General features: G+C 41.6%; 1 protein-coding gene across 7 annotated transcripts in view; it reads left to right on the top strand.

The window, feature by feature from the left end:
* The window catches only part of ptprsa (protein tyrosine phosphatase receptor type Sa), a 355,150-nt gene that overhangs the window by 293,104 nt on the left and 39,213 nt on the right, over nucleotides 1-22,833 (top strand). For all 7 annotated transcript variants that reach the window (XM_058074048.1, XM_058074046.1, XM_058074043.1 and 4 more), the window contains 4 exons: nucleotides 1,015-1,112; nucleotides 6,231-6,354; nucleotides 12,937-13,112; nucleotides 17,808-17,927. In XM_058074048.1, coding sequence (XP_057930031.1) covers nucleotides 1,015-1,112; nucleotides 6,231-6,354; nucleotides 12,937-13,112; nucleotides 17,808-17,927 — 518 coding nt within the window. The remainder of the gene's footprint in view (nucleotides 1-1,014; nucleotides 1,113-6,230; nucleotides 6,355-12,936; nucleotides 13,113-17,807; nucleotides 17,928-22,833) is intronic.

Raw genomic sequence — 22,833 nt, 5'->3', positions numbered from 1 at the left:
CCTCTAACACACCATTTCATTCATTCATTCATTTTCTACCGCTTTTCCTCACGAGGGTCGCGGGGGGTGCTGGAGCCTATCCCAGCTGTCTTCGGGCGTAAGGCGGCGTACACCCTGGACTGGTCGCCAGCCAGCCAATCACAGGGCACATATAGACAAACAACCATTCACACTCACATTCATACCTATGGACAATTTGGAGTGGCTAATTAACCTAGCATGTTTTTGGAATGTGGGAGGAAACCGGAGTACCCGGAGAAAACCCACACATGCACGGGGAGAACATGCAAACTCCACACAGAGATTACCGAGGGTGGAATTGAACTCGGGTCTCCTAGCTGTGAAGCCTGTGTGCTAACCACTCGTCCGCTGTGCAGCCCTGGTTCAGTATATTTTTCATCAAAATAGTAGTCATGCCAAAATGTTGTGTTGCTGCTGGATGTTCACAGTATCCGAGTGATACTGTTGTGGGGGTGCTGGAGCCTATCCCAGCTGTCTTCGGGCGTAAGGCGGGGTACACCCTGGACTGGTGGCCAGCCAATCCCAGGACACATATAGACAAACAACCATTCACACTCACATTCATACCTATGGACAATTTGGAGTCGCCAATTAACCTAGCATGTTTTTGGAATGTGGGAGGAAACCGGAGTACCCGGAGAAAACCCACGCATGCACGGGGAGAACATGCAAACTCCACACAGAGATGCCCGAGGGTGGAATTGAACCCTGGTCTCCTAGCTGTGAGGTCTGCGCGCTAACCACTAGACCGCCGTGCCGCCCCTCTAACACACCAATTAATACATATTGCCTGCTTTTTTATTTACACCAGCCTCCCCATCACTAAAACCTACAACACAACCGTCAATGTTGTGTATGCACAAAGAACCTGTCCTTCCAACCTTTTCCACCCCCCCCCCCCCAAAAAAAAAAAAAAAAAAATTGTGAATTGTGCACTAAGTTGTGGCTTGCCATTAAACTTCCTTCCTCTGTCTCCTTTGTTTTGGCCATCAGGTATGATGAATCACCCCCCCATCCCCATCTCCGAGCTGGCGGAGCACACGGAACTTCTCAAGGCCAACGACAACCTGAAACTCTCCCAAGAATACGAGGTGAGTGGGCGGACGCTTTTTGAGTTCGGCATCTGTCGGTTTTTGTTCTCACCAGAAGGACGCCAGGAAGGCGAGGTGTTGAATTTTTATTTTCTTCATTTGCCGAGCACATTTTACACAGTAAACCTCGGATATATCGGACTCGGATATATCGGGAATTCGCTCACTACGGACAGATAAAAAAAGAACCGATTTTTCTGTAATGCATTTCCAATAAAAATTCATTGCATATATCGGATTTTTTATATATTTTTTTTGTATTTTTTACTTAACATTAAACTTTCATATCAAGGCGGGGGGCCTCAAAGTAGTGTCCTGCGGGCCACATTTGGCCCGCGGGCTGCCACGTGTTTTTATTTACAACATATTGCGCAACTGCAGGGTCTTGAGACACATGCTAACTCGCTAAACTAGAGAGCTAGCGACCTAAACGGTAACCTCCAAGTTATTTCCTTTCAACTTAAATCGCCAAATACTTACCACTTCCACACGGATAGGGAGGATAACTATTAACAGTTATTTAACCTTTAACATGAACATGAATCAAACGTAATCATTTTTTTTCTGGGTACATGATACCATACAGCATCCATATCAAACTTGCGCGTTATTTACAACATATTGCGCAACTGCAGGGTCTTGAGACACATGCTAACTCGCTAAACTAGAGAGCTAGCCACCTCAACGGTAGCCTTCAAGTTATTTCCTTTCAACTTAAATCGCCAAAAACTTACCACTTCCACACGGATAGGGAGGATAACTATGAACAGTTATTTAACCTTTAACATGAACATGAATCAAACGTAAGAATTTTTTCTGGGTACATGATACCATACAGCATCCATATCAAACTTTAAACATTAAACTTTCATATCAAGGCGGGGGCCTCAAAGTAGTGTCGGGCTGCCACGTGTTTTTATTTACAACATATTGCGCAACTGCAGGGTCTTGAGACACATGCTAACTCGCAAAACTAGAGAGCTAGCCACCTCAACGGTAGCCTTCAAGTTATTTCCTTTCAACTTAAATAGCCAAAAACTTACCACTTCCACACGGATAGGGAGGATAACTATTAACAGTTATTTAACCTTTAACATGAACATGAATCAAACGTAATCATTTTTTCTGGGTACATGATACCATACAGCATCCATATCAAACTTTAAACATTAAACTTTCATATCAAGGCGGGGGGCCTCAAACTAGTGTCCTGCGGGCCACATTTGGCCCGCGGGCTGCCACGTGTTTTTATTTACAACATATTGCGCAACTGCAGGGTCTTGAGACACATGCTAACTCGCAAAACTAGAGAGCTAGCGACCTAAACGGTAGCCTTCAAGTTATTTCCTTTCAACTTAAATCGCCAAAAACTTACCACTTCCACACGGATAGGGAGGATAACTATTAACAGTTATTTAACCTTTAACATGAATCAAACGTAATAATTTTTTCTGGGTACATGATACCATACAGCATCCATATCAAACTTTAAACATTAAACTTTCATATCAAGGCGGGGGGCCTCAAAGTAGTGTCCTGCGGGCCACATTTGGCCCGCGGGCTGCCACGTGTTTTTATTTACAACATATTGCGCAACTGCAGGGTCTTGAGACACATGCTAACTTGCTAAACAAGAGAGCTAGCCACCTAAACGGTAGCCTTCAAGATAATTCCTTACAACTTAAATAGCCAAAAACTTACCATTTCCACACGGACAGGGAGGATAACTATTAACAGTTATTTAACCTTTAACATGAACATGAATCAAAAGTAATAATTTTTTCTCGGTACATGATACCATAGCCTTCAAGTTATTTTTTTTAAACTTAAATATCCAAAAACTTACCACTTCCACACGGATAGGGAGGATAACCATTAACAGTTATTTAACCTTGAACATGAACATTAATCAAACGTAATATTTTTTTCTCATGATACCATACAGCATCCATATCAAACTTTAAACATTAAACTTTCATATCAAGGCGGGGGGCCTCAAACTAGTGTCCCGCGTGTTTGAGACCCCTGATTTAGACTGAATAATTTTAGCGATGTTTGGCGGGTGTTTTGTCAAAGTTGTCTCCCATAACTTTATAGTTTATAGTCCATTAGCCGCTATATTTGAACGTCTTCTGCCACATGAAAAAAAACAACTTATAGTAAAAATATCGATTTTCTGTCATGCGTTTAGACGTACTTTGTGTTTTATTCTGCAGTGTTGTTGTTGTTGGGGGTGCTGAGCTCTATGGACCGTTGGGGTTATAAATGACACCGGAGTTGATTAGAAATCAGGAGCGCTGAATCAGCTCTCGTTTGCATACCGGCAATATCTCCTGCTCGCCATCCCTAAATCAGCGCGCCTGTCGCAAAGGCAAAAAAAAAAAAAAAAAAAATGGCTACACCAGCATGGATTGCCGTCATCATGCCTGCCAGTGTATGTTGGATGTTGGCGGATAATGACTTCTCATAGCATTCCAGCATTTTCTGCCGTATCTATTATTCATACTTCCAGAGCTGAGCGGTGCACTAACGGCACCGGCTTGTTTTTGTTCCTGGCGGGGTGAGAGAGAGAGGCGTGATGGCCGAAGTCTAATTATTTGCCTTAAAGAGCGAATTCAACCCCCCCCCCCCCCCACTCCCCCCATTGAGCGGTCTATCTTTCCCTCTCCATGCCGTCCTTCTGCCCTTTCACACAACCCTATCAGCCTGCAGGAAAAATAAATGACCAAATTAAATAGAGAAGTGTAATTTTAATTTTGTTATTTTCGTGATGAATGGCCACTCGTTCGTGCGCTCCGGCTTGCCAAGCGGCGCTCTACGGGCCGTTGACTGATTGGTTTTTAGCCAGGCGGGAAGTAGCGGGAGAAGAAAAAAATGGAGGCAAAGGCGAGAGAGAGATTCGATGTGGGCGTGGAGGGAAGGCCTCAGCGTAGAAACGCAGCCGTGAAGAGAAGGTCATCGGAACGCAACACGCGGTCGGGGGTGCGGCTGACACAATCGGTAACTTTCTTTTTTATATTTTTCTTGGTTTTGTATCCGGACTCGGCTGTCGGTTATTTGACAACAATTAGTCATATTATGCTACATTTGACAATTTCTACCATTAAAAATTAAATTAAACATATTAAAACAAATTAAACATATGGTGATGAACACTAACAACAAAACAAGGTTCACAGGAAAAAAAAAAATTAAAAATAAAAAAATAAAAAAAATAAATAAAAATAAAATAAAATAAAATACTAATAATAATAATAATAATAATAATAATAATAATAATAATAATAATAATAATAATAATAATAATAAATAACATGATATTTTATATACTTAAATATGTGAAAATAACTTTTGTTTGCATACGTTTCATTAACATTGACATGCCTTTTCGCTTCCTGGTTGCCATGGCGATTGTATTGCATGTATTTATTTCAATGGGAAAAGATGGAATTGCACTACTGCCAACTTGTGGCACTTTTTTTTCCCCCTCTTAAATCCGCACCAAACGAGCTCTTTTCTATTGTGGAGTTGCATCATCACCCCTTTGTGCCTTTCACAAAAAAAACAAAACAAAACTTCAAACGCGTATAAATACGTGTTTGGGAGTGAGCGGTAAGGTTAACAAAATGTAGCAAATGTATTGTTTAGTGTAAAGGTGACTATAGGGGTGTTATTTTTTGTCTTGAGGGCTCTAATGATGTTTAAAAAAAACAATTTAGAAAGTCGTAAACAGGTTTTCTATCCTGTAACTACAAAAAATTTTAAAGAATGTTTTATTCGGGCTGCACGGCGGAGAAGTGGTTAGCGTGAAGGCCACACAGCGAGTTCGATTCCACCCTCGGCCATCTCTGTGCGGGAGTTTGCATGTTCTCCCCGTGCATGCGTGGGTTTTCTCCGGGTACTCCGGTTTCCTCCCACATTCCAAAAACATGCTAGGTTAATTAGCCACTCCAAATTGTCCATAGGTATGAATGTGAGTCCGGAACTCTCTCAAACAAACCCAGCCATCATCATCACTTACAAGTGCAAGTGTCAAATTATGAAATAGATTTGTAATTTTTTTGAAAATTAAGTTGGAGAAAAATATGTGAATAAAATAGTATTACTAAAAGAAAATTTAGAAAAATTTAGAAAATTTAGAAAAAAGTTGAAATATTTGGAAAATTAAAATTTTTTATTTTTTTTTTAAATGTAGGAAGACCTCAATAAAAGCTATGTATTCATCGTGGGGTTTCAAATTGTCCATAGGTATGAATGTGAGTGTGAATGGTTGTTTGTCTATATGTGCCCTGTGATTGGCTGGCCACCAGTCCAGGGTGTAAGACAGCTGGGATAGGCTCCAGCACCCCTGTGACCATTGTGAGGATAAGCGGAATGAATGTTTTATTCATCCACACGATATCCCGTATGATCATTGGTTGCATTTTTGCCGAATCGAGCCTCGCGTTATTAACCGCCACGGGTGGTCCAGCCAGCGTGGTCTACTGGGAGCGGTGCTGGTTGTAAGTTTTGTTGAAGTAGTATTTTGTCTAAGTGATGTCCAAGGACAACAGGAGCTATCACAGCAAGCGTGACAGGCGGCGTGTGAAGAGACAAACTGCAGGCCTCTTCCTTCTATCCCGAAGCTGTCACGCTGGAGGATTCCTCTCCGCGGACCCCCACGCAAGCGATGACAACTTGACTCACCACAGGAAACCGCAACCACAATCGGGATCGCTTGGTTCCGTTTAGGCGTGTTGATGTTGATTTACTCACGAGATGTTCTTCCAGATGTTTTCTGGCTGTCACACGGTTTTTTAGCGTTTGATGCCGTGACAGCACAGTGAAGAATTCAAATGCATAATTTAGCAACAAGTCGGTTTGAAAATTTGATGATTCCGATTCACGCAGATAGCGACTTTAATCGGAATGAGTAAAAAAAAATGACAAACTGATGAGACTATGATCCTCATCCACATATTGAAAAATGGAAAAGATGTAAGGACCACGTAGATATTTTGTCAACTTAAACATTTCAAGAAAAAACTCAATTTTGATTCGTCAAAATTTAAAAAATCAGTTGTTTCAGCTCCAAATACAAACGGCGCCTCACATGTCTTCTTTTGTGTTTTTCTTCAGTCCATCGATCCGGGCCAGCAGTTCACCTGGGAACATTCCAACCTGGAGGTGAACAAGCCAAAAAATCGTTACGCCAATGTCATCGCCTACGACCACTCCCGCGTCATCCTGGCTCCCATTGAGGGTAAGTCTTACCCCGTCTTCATATCTTCAACTTTATTTTTGGAACTAAACGGTTTTGGTCTGAATGAAGGATTGGTAATGGTAATGGTAATGGTAATGGTAATGGTTTAAATTCATTTGAACATGCATCAGATTCCAATTGAGTGCATCCCATAATCAGTTCCCAGTTCCACATGTCCAAAAGGAGTAGGAAGAAGCAAAGCTTATTAAATCCTACCCCTCCATCTGGTACTTTTACAATCAGTAACTCTTACATTTGTTCACTTCCTGCTTTCCTAATGGTTTTTTTTTAAATAATTTTTTATTATTTTTTATTTTTGTCAAATCAGTTCCCAGTTCCACATGTCCAAAAGGAGTAGGAAGAAGCAAAGCTTATTAAATCCTATCCCTCCATCTGGTACTTTTACAAGAAGTAACTGTTACATTTGTTCACTTCCTGCTTTCCTAATATAGTTTAAGTTGTTTTTTTATATATTTTTTTAATTTTTTTTATTTTGTCAAATCAGTTCCCAGTTCCACATGTCCAAAAGGAGTAGGAAGAAGCAAAGCTTATTAAATCCTACCCCTCCATCTGGTACTTTTACAATCAGTAACTGTTACATTTGTTCACTTCCTGCTTTCCTCATATAGTTTAAGGTGTTTTTTTGTTGTAGTTGTTTTTTTTTTTTTTTTTTTGTCAAATCAGTTCCCGGTTCCACATGTCCAAAAGGAGTAGGAAGAAGCAAAGCTTATTAAATCCTACCCCTCCATCTGGTACTTTTACAATCACTAACTCTTACATTTGTTCACTTCCTGCTTTCATAATATAGTTTAAGTATTTTATTTAATTTTATTTTATTTTATTTTATTTTATTTTATTTTATTTTATTTTATTTTATTTTATTTTATTTTATTTTATTTTATTTTATTTTATTTTATTTTATTTTATTTTATTTTATTTTATTTTATTTTATTTTATTTTATTTTATTCTATTCTATTCTATTCTATTCTATTCTATTCTATTCACATACCGAAGTACGAGGTGAGTTACTTTCATTTTGATTGAGTTGTTTATTGATTGTCGTTTCAGTCCAGGAAAATACTTTGCTTTGGATCGCCAATCAGTCTGATCTCAGGGAATTGAAGTGGTTTGTTTTTTTCCCACCATCCCATTTGTCAGATCAGCCCGCACTTCCCTATATAAACTATCTCCACATACAGTCCTGAAGCCAGAAAATTCCTCCTGTGATTCCCAAAATCTCTGGAGACGCTCTCAGAGGTAGTCACCCTTCAGTGCTGACATTGTTCAGGGGTTGCAACTCCCGACTCCTCTCTGCGACGCCAAAATTGCTCCTCTTTTGTGTGAGTTAAATGTTCCAAGTAGATTTTCAGCACCTCACAATTTGGAGCTGGAAAAAAAAAAAAAAAAAAAAAAAAAAAAAAAAAACCTAGCCTGCAGACGTAAGGAAGGAAGAAAGAAAAACAAACGCCTCGTCCATAAATACATAAATTAATCAAGTCTGAAATTTCTATTTTACACCGCAGTGATTTTGCTATTAGTTGCAGCAGAATAACAATTCATGCACGTCACCGTTCTCCGTTCATTTAGTCATGACTAAAACCAAGTCGCCGCAGTCAGATAGTGTCGTATCCGCACACTAGCTTTGCCTTCTTTCCCTCCCTAATTTCAATTCTTTTTCATTAGTTTCTCTTCTTCTTCCCGTTCTCTCTCTCCTCTCACTCCGCCCTGTTTCTTGTCCTCGCTGCATCTCCTCGCTTAAAGTCTTAAATTAGCCCAGCCAAGTGTTTCATTGTTTGCCGCTTGAGTGCCGCCACGTCACTCAAAGTTACGTGACTCTCGAACACAAAGTGCTCCACGCCGGCCTCACCTTTCACCTGAAAGGACTTTTTCTTCTGTCGCCTCTCACATTGATAAAAAAATAAAAAAAAACATTGTTATTGACGTTTCTAGTGCAAAAGGTTTCTAGTAAAAGGTTGTAGTAATTCACTCATTTTCTACCTTTTATCCTCACAAGGGTCGCGAGGGTGCTGGAGCCTATCCCAGCTGTCTTCGGGCGAGAGTCGGGGTACACCCTGGACACTATCATTTCATTCTCTATTCACTCTCTCTCCTCTGATCCTATCCATCCCGGTCACTCCCAATGATCGCCAGCCAATCACAGGGCACATATAGACAAACAACCATTCACACTCACATTCATACCTATGGACAATTTGGAGTGGCTAATTAACCTAGCATGTTGATGGCCGAGGGTGGAATTGAACTCGGGTCTCCTAGCTGTGAAGCCTGTGTGCTAACCACCCGTCCGCTGTGCAGCCCTGGTTCAGTATATTTTTCATCAAAATAGTAGTCATGCCAAAATGTTGTGTTGCTGCTGGATGTTCACAGTATCCGAGTGATGCTGTTGTGGGGGTGCTGGAGCCTATCCCAGCTGTCTTCGGACGAGAGAGGCGGGGTACACCCTGGACTGGTGGCCAGCCAATCCCAGGGCACATATAGACAAACAACCATTCACACTCACATTCATACCTATGGACAATTTGGAGTCGCTAATTAACCTAGCATGTTTTTGGAATGTGGGAGGAAACCGGAGTACCCGGAGAAAACCCACGCATGCACCATATGACCCAAAGTTTGTGATTCCCGTCTCCGCAATACAATACCAACTCATCAAAATGTCACTTGTGATACTGTTCCTCATCTGTCAAGCAAACCCAGCCATCATCATCACTTGAAAGTGCATCAAAAAACATTATAATTATAATAAATTATACCATGTAAACTCCACACAGAGATGGCCGAGGGTGGAATCGAACATGGGTCTCCTAGCTGTGAGGCCTGCTCGCTAACCACTCGTCAGCCGTACAGCCCTAGAGATAAAGTCGTCCTGTAAATTAGAAAAATGATTCTCCTCAATACAGTACCAGTTCATCAAAATGTCACTTGTGATTTCCTCATCTGTCAAACAAACCCAGCCATCATCATCACTTGCAACTGCATTATATACCAGTATTATTACATACAAGTAGATAGGTATGAATTATCAATTATCATGTGTGTGTGTGTGGGGGGGGGGGGGGGTATCATGTGAAGGGTCTAGGTACTCAGGGTACTCCGGGTACTCCGGTTTCCTCCCACATTCCAAAAACATGCTAGGTTAATTAGCGACTCCAAATTGTCCATAGGTATGAATGTGAGTGTGAATGGTTGTTTGTCTATATGTGCCCTGTGATTGGCCGGGTGGCGACCAGTCCGGGGTGTACCCCGCCTCTTGCCCGAAAACTTCTGGGATAGGCTCCAGCATACCCCCTGTGTCCCTGGGTCTTATGTCTTTATTAGCACTGCATTTTTTTCTCGAGTACTATGTACTACTAACGGGTATGCCGTTCTTCCCATGTTTTTTTTTTTTCCTATTTAACGAATAAACCTGACACGACACTGCCAATTACGTTCAAATGAGAGGAAACATAAACGCGTTTCCAAAAGAGGAAATCCCCGACTTAATCCTTCCGTACTGGTAGCAGGCACAACCAATCAATATCAGACGAGCCGATCAAGACTCACTTAGATGATCAAGGACTGTACCAGAGTTACCAGATCGATTCACAGTAACGACTGTTATTTCTTTTACCCTTTCACATACAACTAAGAGCGTCGCACGGCGGATTTAGCTCTTTTAGTTTTGCATATGCAAATGAGATCGGTGACGGATTAGCACAGTCCGTGATAAGACGACACAGCGTTCGAGTACACCGACTCCCGACTCCGTAACCTCGAACTACACGATTTACCTTTTTTGAAGTGTGCGTTTTCCTTGCTGCATACAATATTACCATTACATGCCGGCCGTGATAGAAGTTGGAGATCAAACGTGTTCTTCTTATCATCTATATGCGATATATATGTTCATGTATAAAAAAAAAAAAAAAAGCAGATGGCTCCCTTGCAGCGACTGTGACCCGTGTCTGTCTATGAGGCTCGTTAGCTGTTTATTCACCTCCCTCGTGTCGCTCCGCAACGTACCGCTGACGCCGTGCGGTAAATCAGACAAAGTATGTCGCACCGCAGTCGTAGAGACGTCGCACAAAAGCTTGAACAGATGGCGTCGGTCTGAGAACGGAAAAAAAACAACAACAAAATGTACCGTTTCTGCGGTAGGAACGATTCCATGGCGGAAGATATTTAAGATCTAGAGTACTATTGAAGTATTTTTTTTTATTTGTTGTATTTGTTATACACTTTTATTTAAGTCATATTTATTTATATTACACTTGTGTTCATTATTTCATTACATTGTTTTAAATATGTTTCAATCATTTTATTTATTTTATAATCTTTTAATATAATCGTTCTTATTTTTATGTATTTTATTTTACAATACAAGTAATTTTTATTTGTATAATGTTTTTACACTATTTAAGTTGTTTTATACTTTTATTTTGAAATATTAGAAGTCAGTCCAGTGCTAATAAATAAAGAAAGCTAGCGGCAAGCTAGCGGCAAGCTAGCGGCAAGCTAGCGGCAAGCTAGCGGCAAGCTAGCGGCAAGCTAGCGGCAAGCTAGCGGCAAGCTCGCGGCAAGCTAGAGGCAAGTTAGTGGCAAGCTAACTGTAAGCTAGAGGCAAGCTAGCGGCAAGCTAATGGCAAGCTAGCAGCACACTTGCTTAAGGGGTCGGTATGGCACACAAAAACCAACAATAAAGTAATAAATAAAGAAAGCTAGCGGCAAGCTAGTGGAAAGCTAGCGGCAGGCAAGCGGCAAGATTGCGGCAATATTTTTTCAATCATTTTATTTATGTTATGATCTTTTAATAAAATCATTCTAATTTCTATGTATTTTATTTTACAATACAGGTAATTTTTTTTTAGCTAGCGGCAAAACGTCGCACAAAAGCTGAACAGATGGCATCAGTCTGAGAACGAAAAAAAAAAGGCTTCTGCGGTAGGAACGACTCCATTGCGGAAAAATATTTAAGATCCTCGAGTACTCTTATTGTTCTTACCTTGAAGCCGGAAAGGTGGAACATGTTAAATAAAATAAATAAATAGCCTCTGTGTTGTTGCCATGGCAATACTGAATCCCTTATTTTAGCCGTCTATAATATCGGAGAAGCAGCCTACACAGCAGCTCTCATGGTTTAATTATTTTTATCACTTGTATTTATTAGCTTAGCTTCCGTAACGATGACCATAACGTTGTTATAAAAGATGTATTTAAAGGTAAAAAAAAAATGTGTATTTACCACAAATATCATTTGTATTCATGACATTTATGGAAGGAGATGGAGATGATAGAGTAGATGGCTGCTTCCCTCACTCACGGTGCAACCAAAAATAACACATTTGTAAGTGTCCCGATATTGATGTTGAATATCGGTTTGATACCAGCAAAAAAAAAAAATTTTTTGCACGGAACCATGCAAGGTTTATAGGACCGACCTCGTCGCGCAGTATCGCAAAGCGCGCTCAGCGGTGAGGAATGCAACATTATGCCTACGGTCGAAAAAAATGGGTCGATTTTTCTCATACATATTGGGGCTGACAAGCTAGGCTGCATGGCGGTCGAGTGGTTAGCGCGCAGACCTCACGGGTATCTCTGTGTGGAGTTTGCACGTTCTCCCCGTGCATGCGTGGGTTTTCTCCGGGTACAAAACATGCTAGGTTAATTAGCGACTCCAAATTGTCCATAGGTATATGAATGTGAGTCCGGAACTCTCTCTAAAACAAACCCAGCCATCATCATCACTTACAAGTGCATCAAACACCTTGGCCATTTCTGTGTGGAGTTTGCATGTTCTTCCTGTGTGTGTGTGGTGGTGGGGGGGGTGGGGTTACAGGTACTCTGGTTTCCTCCCCCATTCCAAAAACATGCTAGGTTAATTAGCGACTCCAAATTGTCCATAGGTATGAATATGAGTCCGGAACTCTCTCTAAAACAAACCCAGCCATCATCATCACTTACAAGTGCATCAAACACCTTGGCCATTTCTGTGTGGAGTTTGCATGTTCTTCCTGTGTGTGGGGGGGACAAGAGGGGGGGGGGTTGCAGGTACACCGGTTTACTCCCACATTCCAAAAACATGCTAGGTTAATTAGCCACTCCAAATTGTCCATAGGTATGAATGTGAGTGTGAATGGTTGTTTGTCTATATGTGCCCTGTGATTGGCTGGCTGGCGATCAGTCCAGGGTGTACCCCGCCTCTCGCCTGAAGACAGCTGGGGTAGGCTCCAGCACCCCTGTGAGGATGAGCGGTAGAAAATTAAAATATCGGTAACGTACTGCAGTGTTTTAGTATCGTATCGGAAGTGAAAAAGTTGTATCGGGAAACTACTACTATTTTATACATTTGTAACCCTCAAGTTATGCTAGGCAACTTCCTGTTGGGGAAGTGTAGGCGTGTATAAAATATAAAAAGTTGATTCATGACATACTGTATTGTATTTCTCTTCAAGAATCTTCACCGAATGGAAAAAAAACTTTGCATGAAATAAAATAAACTACGGCAAAGAAGAAAATAAGAAAAAACCCTTGAAAGAACGTTTCTTCATCTGACACTTTTTTTTTTAATTTTGTGTGTGCAGGGATCACAGGTAGCGACTACATCAACGCCAACTACATCGACGGCTACAGGAAACAGAACGCTTACATCGCCACCCAGGGTCCTCTACCAGAAACCTTCGGGGACTTCTGGCGGATGGTGTGGGAGCAGAGAGCAGCCACCGTGGTCATGATGACCCGCCTGGAGGAGAAGTCACGGGTAAGTCCGCCCGAGTGCACTCGGCACTCGACGTTTACTTTTTTTTTCTTTCATGCCGCTCCCCTGCGGTGACTGCGCTCGCCTTTTTTAAAAATGCCGTTCCAACAATATATACATCAAAATCAAATCAGTGATTCATGACGGCGATGAAGAAAATGTGAAAAATGGCGGCGGCTTTGGCGGTGATTTCCCACTTGCACGCTCCCAACTTCATTGGGAGGTAATCACACTTGATTTTCTTGAGATGACTCGCTGTTCCCGAGAAGTGTGGATATTACATTTGTGAAATTTGAATGGGACGGTGCGTTCACTGAACGAACGCAAACGCTCTACCTGCTCACGTCTGATAAGTTGAACAACATCCACAAGGGACTCGGATATATTTTTTATTCGGCTTTGCAATTGCTGGAGAAACAACAAACTGTTTCCGTTCCTTCCGAGTGGAAGCTAGAATAAAGTTCTAAAAGTTCTGCACAAAAGTTCTGGGTCTATTCACCCCAAAAGAACCTCTGCAAGGTCGGTGATGCTGGACCTGAGAGAGAGCCTGGCTGGCAATCTCTTCTTGTTCAGCGCCGTTCCCAGTAGTGTTGAGTGGGCTCCAGCTCGGGGTTCTGTGGAAGTTCTTCCATGCCAAACGTATCCCAGCATGTTCATGTACAATAGCAGGGGTTCTTAAACTGGTGGTCATGAAGACGTGGTCCACTTTTATTGAAGTCACTTTTCATTTTTAGCTTTTTATTGAAGTATTTTTTTTTATTTGTATGTATTTTTTTACACTTTTATTTAAGTCATATTTATTTAATTTACACTTGTATTCATTATTTGATTACATTTTTTAAATTTTTTTTATCATTTTTATTTTATGATATTTTAATAAAATCAGTCTTATTTTTATGTATTTTATTTTACAATACAAGTCATTTTTATTTCTCTAATGTTTTTATTTAAGTTGTTTTATACTTTTATTGTGAAATATTAGAAGTCAAATATTAGAAGTCAGGTCCAATAATGTGGACCCCCCTGGGGGGTCGTGTAACCCTACCCCTAACCAACAATAAACTAATAAATAAAGAAAGCTAGCGGCAAGCTAGTGGCAAGCTAGCGGCAAGCTAGCGGCAAGCAAGCGGCAAGCTAGCGGCAAGCTAGCGGCAAGCAAGCGGCAAGCTAGCGGCAAGCTAGCGGCAAGCTAGTGGCAAGCTAGCGGCAAGCTAGCGGCAAGCTAGCAGCACGCTTGCTTAAGGGGTCGGTATGGCACACAAAAACCAACAATAAACTAATAAATAAAGAAAGCTAGCGGCAAGCTAGCGGCAAACTAGCGGCAATCTAGTGCCAAGCTAGCGGCAAGCAAGCAGCAAGCTAGCGGCAAGCTAGCAGCACGCTTGCTTAAGGGGTTGGTATGGCACACAAAAACCAACAATAAACAAATAAAGAAAGCTAGCGGCAAGCTAGCGGCAAGTTAGCGGCAAGCTAGCGGCAAGCTAGAGGCAAGCTAATGGCAAGCTAGGAGCACACTTGCTTAAGGGGTCGGTATGGCACACAAAAACCAACAATAAACTAATAAATAAAGAAAGCTAGCGGCAAGCTAGTGGCAAACTAGCGGCAAGTTAGCGGCAAGCAAGCGGCAAGCTAGAGGCACGCTAATGGCAAGCTAGGAGCCCTTGGGGTCGGTATGGCACACAAAAAACAACAATAAACTAATAAATAAAGAAAGCTAGCGGAAAGCTAGCGGAAAGCTAGCAGCAAGCTAGCAGCAAGATCGCGGCAATATTTTTTCAATCATTTTATTTATTTTATGATCTTTTAATAAAATCATTCTTATTTCTATGTATTTTATTTTACAATACAAGTCATTTTTATTTGTATCGTTTTTTTTACACTTTTATTTCAGTTGTTTTATACTTTTATTGTGAAACAATATGTAACAATATGTAAAACATCCTTAATTATTATGGAGATTGTAAACACAAAATGAGAGGTGTTCCCCACATATGCGAAAATACATAACTGTATTTCTAAAAATAGCGACTTTTTCACGGGTGTACATAAGCTGCTGCAGCTTTAGCATGTTTTGTTCTGCCCACGGCTATGTCCGTCTTATCTGTCACTTGAGGCGTTTTTCAAGGTTTTGACCTGAAAGTGGCCTAAACTAAAAAAGACAAGATAAACAGTGTGCTATATAGTAAGGTAATATATAGTAAGGTAATATATAGTAAGGTAATATATAGTAAGGTAATATGTAGTAAGGTAATATATAGTAAGGTAATATATAGTAAGGTAATATATAGTAAGGTAATATATAGTAAGGTAATATATAGTAAGGTAATATGTAGTAAGGTAATATATAGTAAGGTAATATATAGTAAGGGAATATATAGTAAGGTAATATATAGTAAGGTAATATATAGTAAGGTAATATATAGTAAGGTAATATATAGTAAGGTAATATATAGTAAGGTAATATATAGTAAGGTAATATATAGTAAGGTAATATATAGTAAGGTAATATATAGTAAGGTAATATATAGTAAGGTAATTTCTCCCTAACAAGTCGACTTGTCAGAATGTCAGAAAGGCAAACACGACTTCATCCTGTCAAGTCAAAGCCACGTCAACATCAGGCTCACTTTCCCCAAAGTGTCTCCACTTCCTCTCAGCCCCCCCCCCCCCCCCCCCCCAACCTCCTCAGTTGTTTACCTGCACGCCATCCTGACAGGAGCTGTCCTCCACTGTCAGACGGGATCAGGGCGTGTGGCCACAGGAAGCTCAATGTCAGCTCCGGCAGGAAATGGGAGAGGAGATGTCTTCCGGGGTGTCACACCGTATTGACTGAGATGTTCTAACGTGGAAGAACTCCACAAGCTTGTTAACTTCAAGTAAAACTACACTTTATGGGGGGGATTTTGCACAATTATTATTTTTTTCTTTTTCTTTTCTGTGCATTCAGAAGATATGGAAATAAATAATGGAACACACGTATATACTTCCAGCATATAGTAAGCGTGTATGTATTTCAGGGACAGTAAACATAGATCTGGGCAATATGGACCAAACCATATCCCGATATATTTAGGTTAAATTACAATATACAGTATAATATCTAGATATTTTTTTCCACAAACAAATAGTATATTAAATGCAGAAAAAGTGTCAGCGCCGTGTGTGCTTCCAGTGTCACATCCCCATGACGACAGATGGTAAACGTGGTTGATACTGTCTTTAGCTAGCAGCCTTTATACCGTCTTTTTCACTGTGATGCAGCCTCTCACTCAGTATAGCGAAGTGTCAACAAAAAACAATGCGGCAAGCTAGCGGCAAGCTAGCGGCAAGCTAGCGGCAAGCTAGCGGCAAGCTAGCGGCAAGCAAGTGGCAAGCTAGCAGGAAGCTAGCAGCACACTTGCTTAAGGGGTCGGTGTGGCACACAAAAACCAACAATAAACTAATAAATAAAGAAAGCTAGCGACAAGCTAGTGGCAAGCTAGCGACAAGCTAGTGGCAAGCTAGCGGCAAGCTAGCGGCAAGCTAGCGGCAAGCTAGCGGCAAGCTAGTGGAAAGCTTACGGCAAGCTAGCGGCAAGCTAGTGGCAAGCTAGCGGCAAGCTAGTGGCAAGCTAGCAGCACACTTGCTTAAGGGTTCGGTATGGCACACAAAAACCAACAATAAACTAATAAATAAAGAAAGCTAACGGCAGGCAAGCGGCAGGCAAGCGGCAAGCTAGCGGCAATGTAGTGGTAAGCTAGCGGCAAGCTAGCGGCACACTTGCTTAAGGGGTCGTATGGCACACAAAAACCAACAATAAACCAATAAATAAAGAAAGCTAGCGGCAAGCTAGTGGAAAGCAAGCGGCAAGCTAGTGGCAAGCTAGCAGCAAGCTAGAGGCAACCTAGCGGCAAGCTATTGCAATCTAGCAGCACACTTGCTTAAGGGGTTGGTATGGCACAAAAAAAACAACAATAAACTAATAATGAAAGAAAGCTAGAGGCAAGCTAGTGGAAAGCTAGCGGCAAGCTAGCGGCAAGCTAGCGGCAAGCTAATGGCAAGCTAGCAGCACACTTGCTTAAGGGGTCGGTATGGCACACAAAAACCAACAATAAACTAATAAATAAGAAAGCTAGCGACAAGCTAGTGGAAAGCTAGCGGCCAGCTAGCGGCAGGCAAGTGACAAGCTAGCAGCAAGCTAGAGGCAAGCTAGCGGCAAGCAAGCTAGTGGCAAGCTAGCAGCACATTTGCGTAAGGGGTCGGTATGGCACACAAAAAACAACAATAAACTAATAAAGAAATAAAGAAAGATAATAAAGAAAGCTAGCAGCAAGCTAGCAGAAAGCTAGCGGCAAGCTCGCGGTCGGCAAGCGGCAAGATAGCGGCAGGCAAGCGGCAAGCAAGCGACAAGCTAACAGCAGGCAAGCGGCAAGCTAGCGGCAATCTAGTGGCAAGCTAGCGGCAAGCTAGCTGCACACTTGCTTAAGGGGTTGTTATGGCACAAAAACAAACAATAAGCTAATAAATAAAGCACCATGAAACACTAAAAACGCTGCAAAAAATACAAAGCTGCCGTAACTAGCTTGCACTCGGGCGGCGCCATCTTGAAACATGAGACCTCCATATCAAATCCACTCTATATCGATATGAACGATATGCTTGTTTTTGATATTGTCACATTTTTTAAATCATTTTTTTAACCATCTTTCTCTTTCACAGATAAAGTGTGACCAGTATTGGCCCAGTCGTGGCACGGAAACCTACGGTATGACCCAAGTGACCCTGTTGGACACCATAGAGTTGGCCACCTTCTGTGTTCGCACCTTCTCCTTGCACAAGGTAAAATATATATTTTTTTAAAGATAGCAGACAGACATGGTTTCCATCGTCCCTTTGCTCAAAGAATAACATAATACACCAACAAGGCAACAAGGACACGAAACCCTCCAGCAGGTCTAAGCCAGTCAATGCATCTGTAGTATGAATGATCAAGATATCTTTAAGATGATTTTTTTTTTTAGTTTGGAATTGAACGTGGTTGATACTGTCTTTATCTAGCAGCCTTTATACCGTCTTTTTCACTGTTCACTCCTGTGATGCAGCCTCTCCTCTGTAGTATCTCTGCGGGGATCAATCAGTATAGCGAAGGGGTGTCAAAGGGGCGTCAACAATAAACAATGGGGCAAGCTAGCGGAAAGCTAGCGGCAAGCTAGCGGCACACTTGCTTAAGGGGTCTGTAGTAATGCATCTGTAATGCATCTGTAGTATGAATGATCAAGATATCTTTAAGATGATTTTTTTTTTTTAGTCATGTGTTTGGAATTGAACGCGGTTGATACTGTCTTTATCTAGCAGCCTTTATACCGTCTTTTTCACTGTTCACTCCTGTGATGCAGCCTCTCCTCTGTAGTATCTCTGCGGGGATCAATCAGTATAGCGAAGGGGTGTCAAAGGGGTGTCAACAATAAACAATGGGGCAAGCTAGCGGCAAGCTAGCGGCAAGCTAGCGGCACACTTGCTTAAGGGGTCTGTAGTAATGCATCTGTAATGCATCTGTAGTATGAATGATCAAGATATCTTTAAGATGATTTTTTTGTTTAGTCATGTGTTTGGAATTGAACGTGGTTGATACTGTCTTTATCTAGCAGCCTTTATACCGTCTTTTTCACTGTTCACTCCTGTGATGCAGCCTCTCCTCTGTATCTCTGCGGGGATCACTCAGTATAGCGAAGGGGTGTCAAAGGGGCATCAACAATAAACAATGGGGCAAGCTAGCGGCAAGCTAGCAGCAAGCTAGCGGCAAGCTAGCGGCAAGCTAGCGGCACACTTGCTTAAGGGGTCTGTAGTAATGCATCTGTAATGCATCTGTAGTATGAATGATCAAGATATCTTTAAGATGATTTTTTTTTTTAGTCATGTGTTTGGAATTGAACGTGGTTGATACTGTCTTTATCTAGCAGCCTTTATACCGTCTTTTTCACTGTTCACTCCTGTGATGCAGCCTCTCCTCTGTATCTCTGCGGGGATCACACAGTATAGCGAAGGGGTGTCAAAGGGGCGTCAACAATAAACAATGGGGCAAGCTAGCGGAAAGCTAGCGGAAAGCTAGCAGCAAGCTAGCGGCAAGCTAGCAGCACACTTGCTTAAGGGGTCTGTAGTAATGCATCTGTAGTATGAATGATCAAGATATCTTTAAGATGATTTTTTTTTAGTCATGTGTTTGGAATTGAACGTGGTTGATACTGTCTTTATCTAGCAGCCTTTATACCGTCTTTTTCACCGTTGACTCCTGTGATGCAGCCTCTCCTCTGTATCTCTGCGGGGATCACTCAGTATAGCGAAGGGGTGTCAAAGGGGCGTCAACAATAAACAATGGGGCAAGCTAGCGACAAGCTAGCGGCAAGCTAGCGGAAAGCTAGCGGCAAGCTAGCGGCACACTTGCTTAAGGGGTCTGTAGTAATGCATCTGTAATGCATCTGTAGTATGAATGATCAAGATATCTTTAAGATGATTTTTTTTTAGTCATGTGTTTGGAATTGAACGCGGTTGATACTGTCTTTATCTAGCAGCCTTTATACCGTCTTTTTCACCGGTCACTCCTGTGATGCAGCCTCTCCTCTGTATCTCTGCGGGGATCAATCAGTATAGCGAAGGGGTGTCAAAGGGGCGTCAACAATAAACAATGGGGCAAGCTAGCGGAAAGCTAGCGGAAAGCTAGCGGCACACTTGCTTAAGGGGTCTGTAGTAATGCATCTGTAATGCATCTGTAGTATGAATGATCAAGATATCTTTAAGATGATTTTTTTAGTCATGTGTTTGGAATTGAACGTGGTTGATACTGTCTTTATCTAGCAGCCTTTATACCGTCTTTTTCACCGGTCACTCCTGTGATGCAGCCTCTCCTCTGTATCTCTGCGGGGATCACTCAGTATAGCGAAGGGGTGTCAAAGGGGCGTCAACAATAAACAATGGGGCAAGCTAGCGGCAAGCTAGCGGCAAGCTAGCGGCAAGCTAGCGGCACACTTGCTTAAGGGGTCTGTAGTAATGCATCTGTAATGCATCTGTAGTATGAATGATCAAGATATCTTTAAGATGATTTTTTTTTTTCTAGTCATGTGTTTGGAATTGAACGCGGTTGATACTGTCTTTATCTAGCAGCCTTTATACCGTCTTTTTCACCGTTCACTCCTGTGATGCAGTCTCTCCTCTGTAGTATCTCTGCGGGGATCAATCAGTATAGCGAAGGGGTGTCAAAGGGGCGTCAACAATAAACAATGGGGCAAGCTAGCGGCAAGCTAGCGGCACACTTGCTTAAGGGGTCTGTAGTAATGCATCTGTAATGCATCTGTAGTATGAATGATCAAGATATCTTTAAGATGATTTTTTTTTTTAGTCATGTGTTTGGAATTGAACGCGGTTGATACTGTCTTTATCTAGCAGCCTTTATACCGTCTTTTTCACTGTTCACTCCTGTGATGCAGCCTCTCCTCTGTATCTCTGCGGGGATCAATCAGTATAGCGAAGGGGTGTCAAAGGGGCGTCAACAATAAACAATGGGGCAAGCTAGCGGCAAGCTAGCGGCAAGCTAGCGGCAAGCTAGCGGCAAGCTAGCGGCAAGCTAGCGGCACACTTGCTTAAGGGGTCTGTAGTAATGCATCTGTAGTATGAATGATCAAGATATCTTTAAGATGTTTTTTTTTTTAGTCATGTGTTTGGAATTGAACGCGGTTGATACTGTCTTTATCTAGCAGCCTTTATACCGTCTTTTTCACTGTTCACTCCTGTGATGCAGCCTCTCCTCTGTAGTATCTCTGCGGGGATCAATCAGTATAGCGAAGGGGTGTCAAAGGGGCGTCAACAATAAACAATGGGGCAAGCTAGCGGCAAGCTAGCGGAAAGCTAGCGGCAAGCTAGCAGCACACTTGCTTAAGGGGTCTGTAGTAATGCATCTGTAATGCATCTGTAGTATGAATGATCAAGATATCTTTAAGATGATTTTTTTTTTTTAGTCATGTGTTTGGAATTGAACGCGGTTGATACTGTCTTTATCTAGCAGCCTTTATACCGTCTTTTTCACTGTTCACTCCCGTGATGCAGCCTCTCCTCTGTATCTCTGCGGGGATCACTCAGTATAGCGAAGGGGTGTCAAAGGGGCGTCAACAATAAACAATGGGGCAAGCTAGCGGCAAGCTAGCGGCAAGCTAGCGGCACACTTGCTTAAGGGGTCTGTAGTAATGCATCTGTAGTATGAATGATCAAGATATCTTTAAGATGATTTTTTTTTTTAGTCATGTGTTTGGAATTGAACGCGGTTGATACTGTCTTTATCTAGCAGCCTTTATACCGTCTTTTTCACTGTTGACTCCTGTGATGCAGCCTCTCCTCTGTATCTCTGCGGGTATCACTCAGTATAGCGAAGGGGTGTCAAAGGGGCGTCAACAATAAACAATGGGGCAAGCTAGCGGCAAGCTAGCAGCAAGCTAGCATCTGTAATGCATCTGTAGTATGAATGATCAAGATGGATAAACCAGGACGAGCAATAATCATATTCAATATCTGCCAAGTAAACAGTGAGTTAATTCACAGGCCTTGTAAAAAAATTATATATTTTATTCACGCATCAGCAAGAAATGCATACATTACACTGCACGTAGAGATATATTATGTATCATGTATAACTCGTGATTGTGTATGCGCTTCACGCATCAGCCTTCAGTTGTTCAACCTCAATGCATCATCTATTGTTGCCTGCTTGCCAAATTGGAGCACTTAGGTAAAGTGAGCGGAGAAGAGACGAAGAGGAACTCAATATACATAATTGGCAGATTGCTCGAGTGCGCACACACACACACACACACACACACACAACCGCACACAACAGCACACAAGTTCCAATACAAACAAAATAAAAAGATTCACAATATGAGCTTTTACTGGTGTAAGCATAGGTGGAAATTAAGACCAATTCCATCACAAAAGTACTAAAAGTCTCCTTTAGTACTCTAAGACCAGAAAGTGTGTATGTGTGTGTTGTGCATCCAGTTTTAGATCATTACTTTTTTTGCCCTTTATGCATTTTCTAGTATACAGTATATGGGATGGTGATTAGATTTTTTTTCTTCAATTATTTATTTCTGTAAATATTTTCTAGTCTTTAAGATAAAACGGTGTTGCATAAATTTCAAGATATTAGTTTACTGTTTATACGACTGGAAATGAATGAGGATTCGACTCATTAAGGGGAAAAAAAACATTCAGGATTTGTTTGTTTATTCGCAATTTAGGATTCATGGCTTTTCACAGAATATGTACCTTATTATAATTTTTACGGATAAACAAAGAATAATTTTGACATTTAATATATTTATGTGTTTGTGCTTCACAGATGAGGTTTTTTAGTCAGGTGTTTGGAATTGAACATGGTTGATACTGTCTTTAAGTAGCCTTTATACCGTCTTTTTCACTGTTCACCCCTGTGATGCAGCCTATCCTCTGTATCTCTGTTGGGATCACTCAGTATAGCGAAGGGGTCTCAAAGGGGTGTCAACAATAAACAATGGGGCAAGCTAGCGGCAAGCTAGTGGCAAGCTAGCGGCAAGCTAGTGGCAAGCTAGCAGCACACTTGCTTAAGGGGTCGGTATGGCACAAAAAAACCATCAATAAACTAATGAATAAAGAAAGCTAGCGGCAAGCTTGTGGCAAACTAGCGGCAAGCAAGCGGCAAGCTAGTGGCAAGCTAAAAATT

This window comes from Doryrhamphus excisus, chromosome 5 (assembly GCF_030265055.1).
Source record: "Doryrhamphus excisus isolate RoL2022-K1 chromosome 5, RoL_Dexc_1.0, whole genome shotgun sequence".
Lineage (NCBI taxonomy): Eukaryota > Metazoa > Chordata > Actinopteri > Syngnathiformes > Syngnathidae > Doryrhamphus > Doryrhamphus excisus.
Note: the sequence above shows the minus strand (reverse complement) of the source record. Positions and strands in the feature narration are given on the sequence as shown.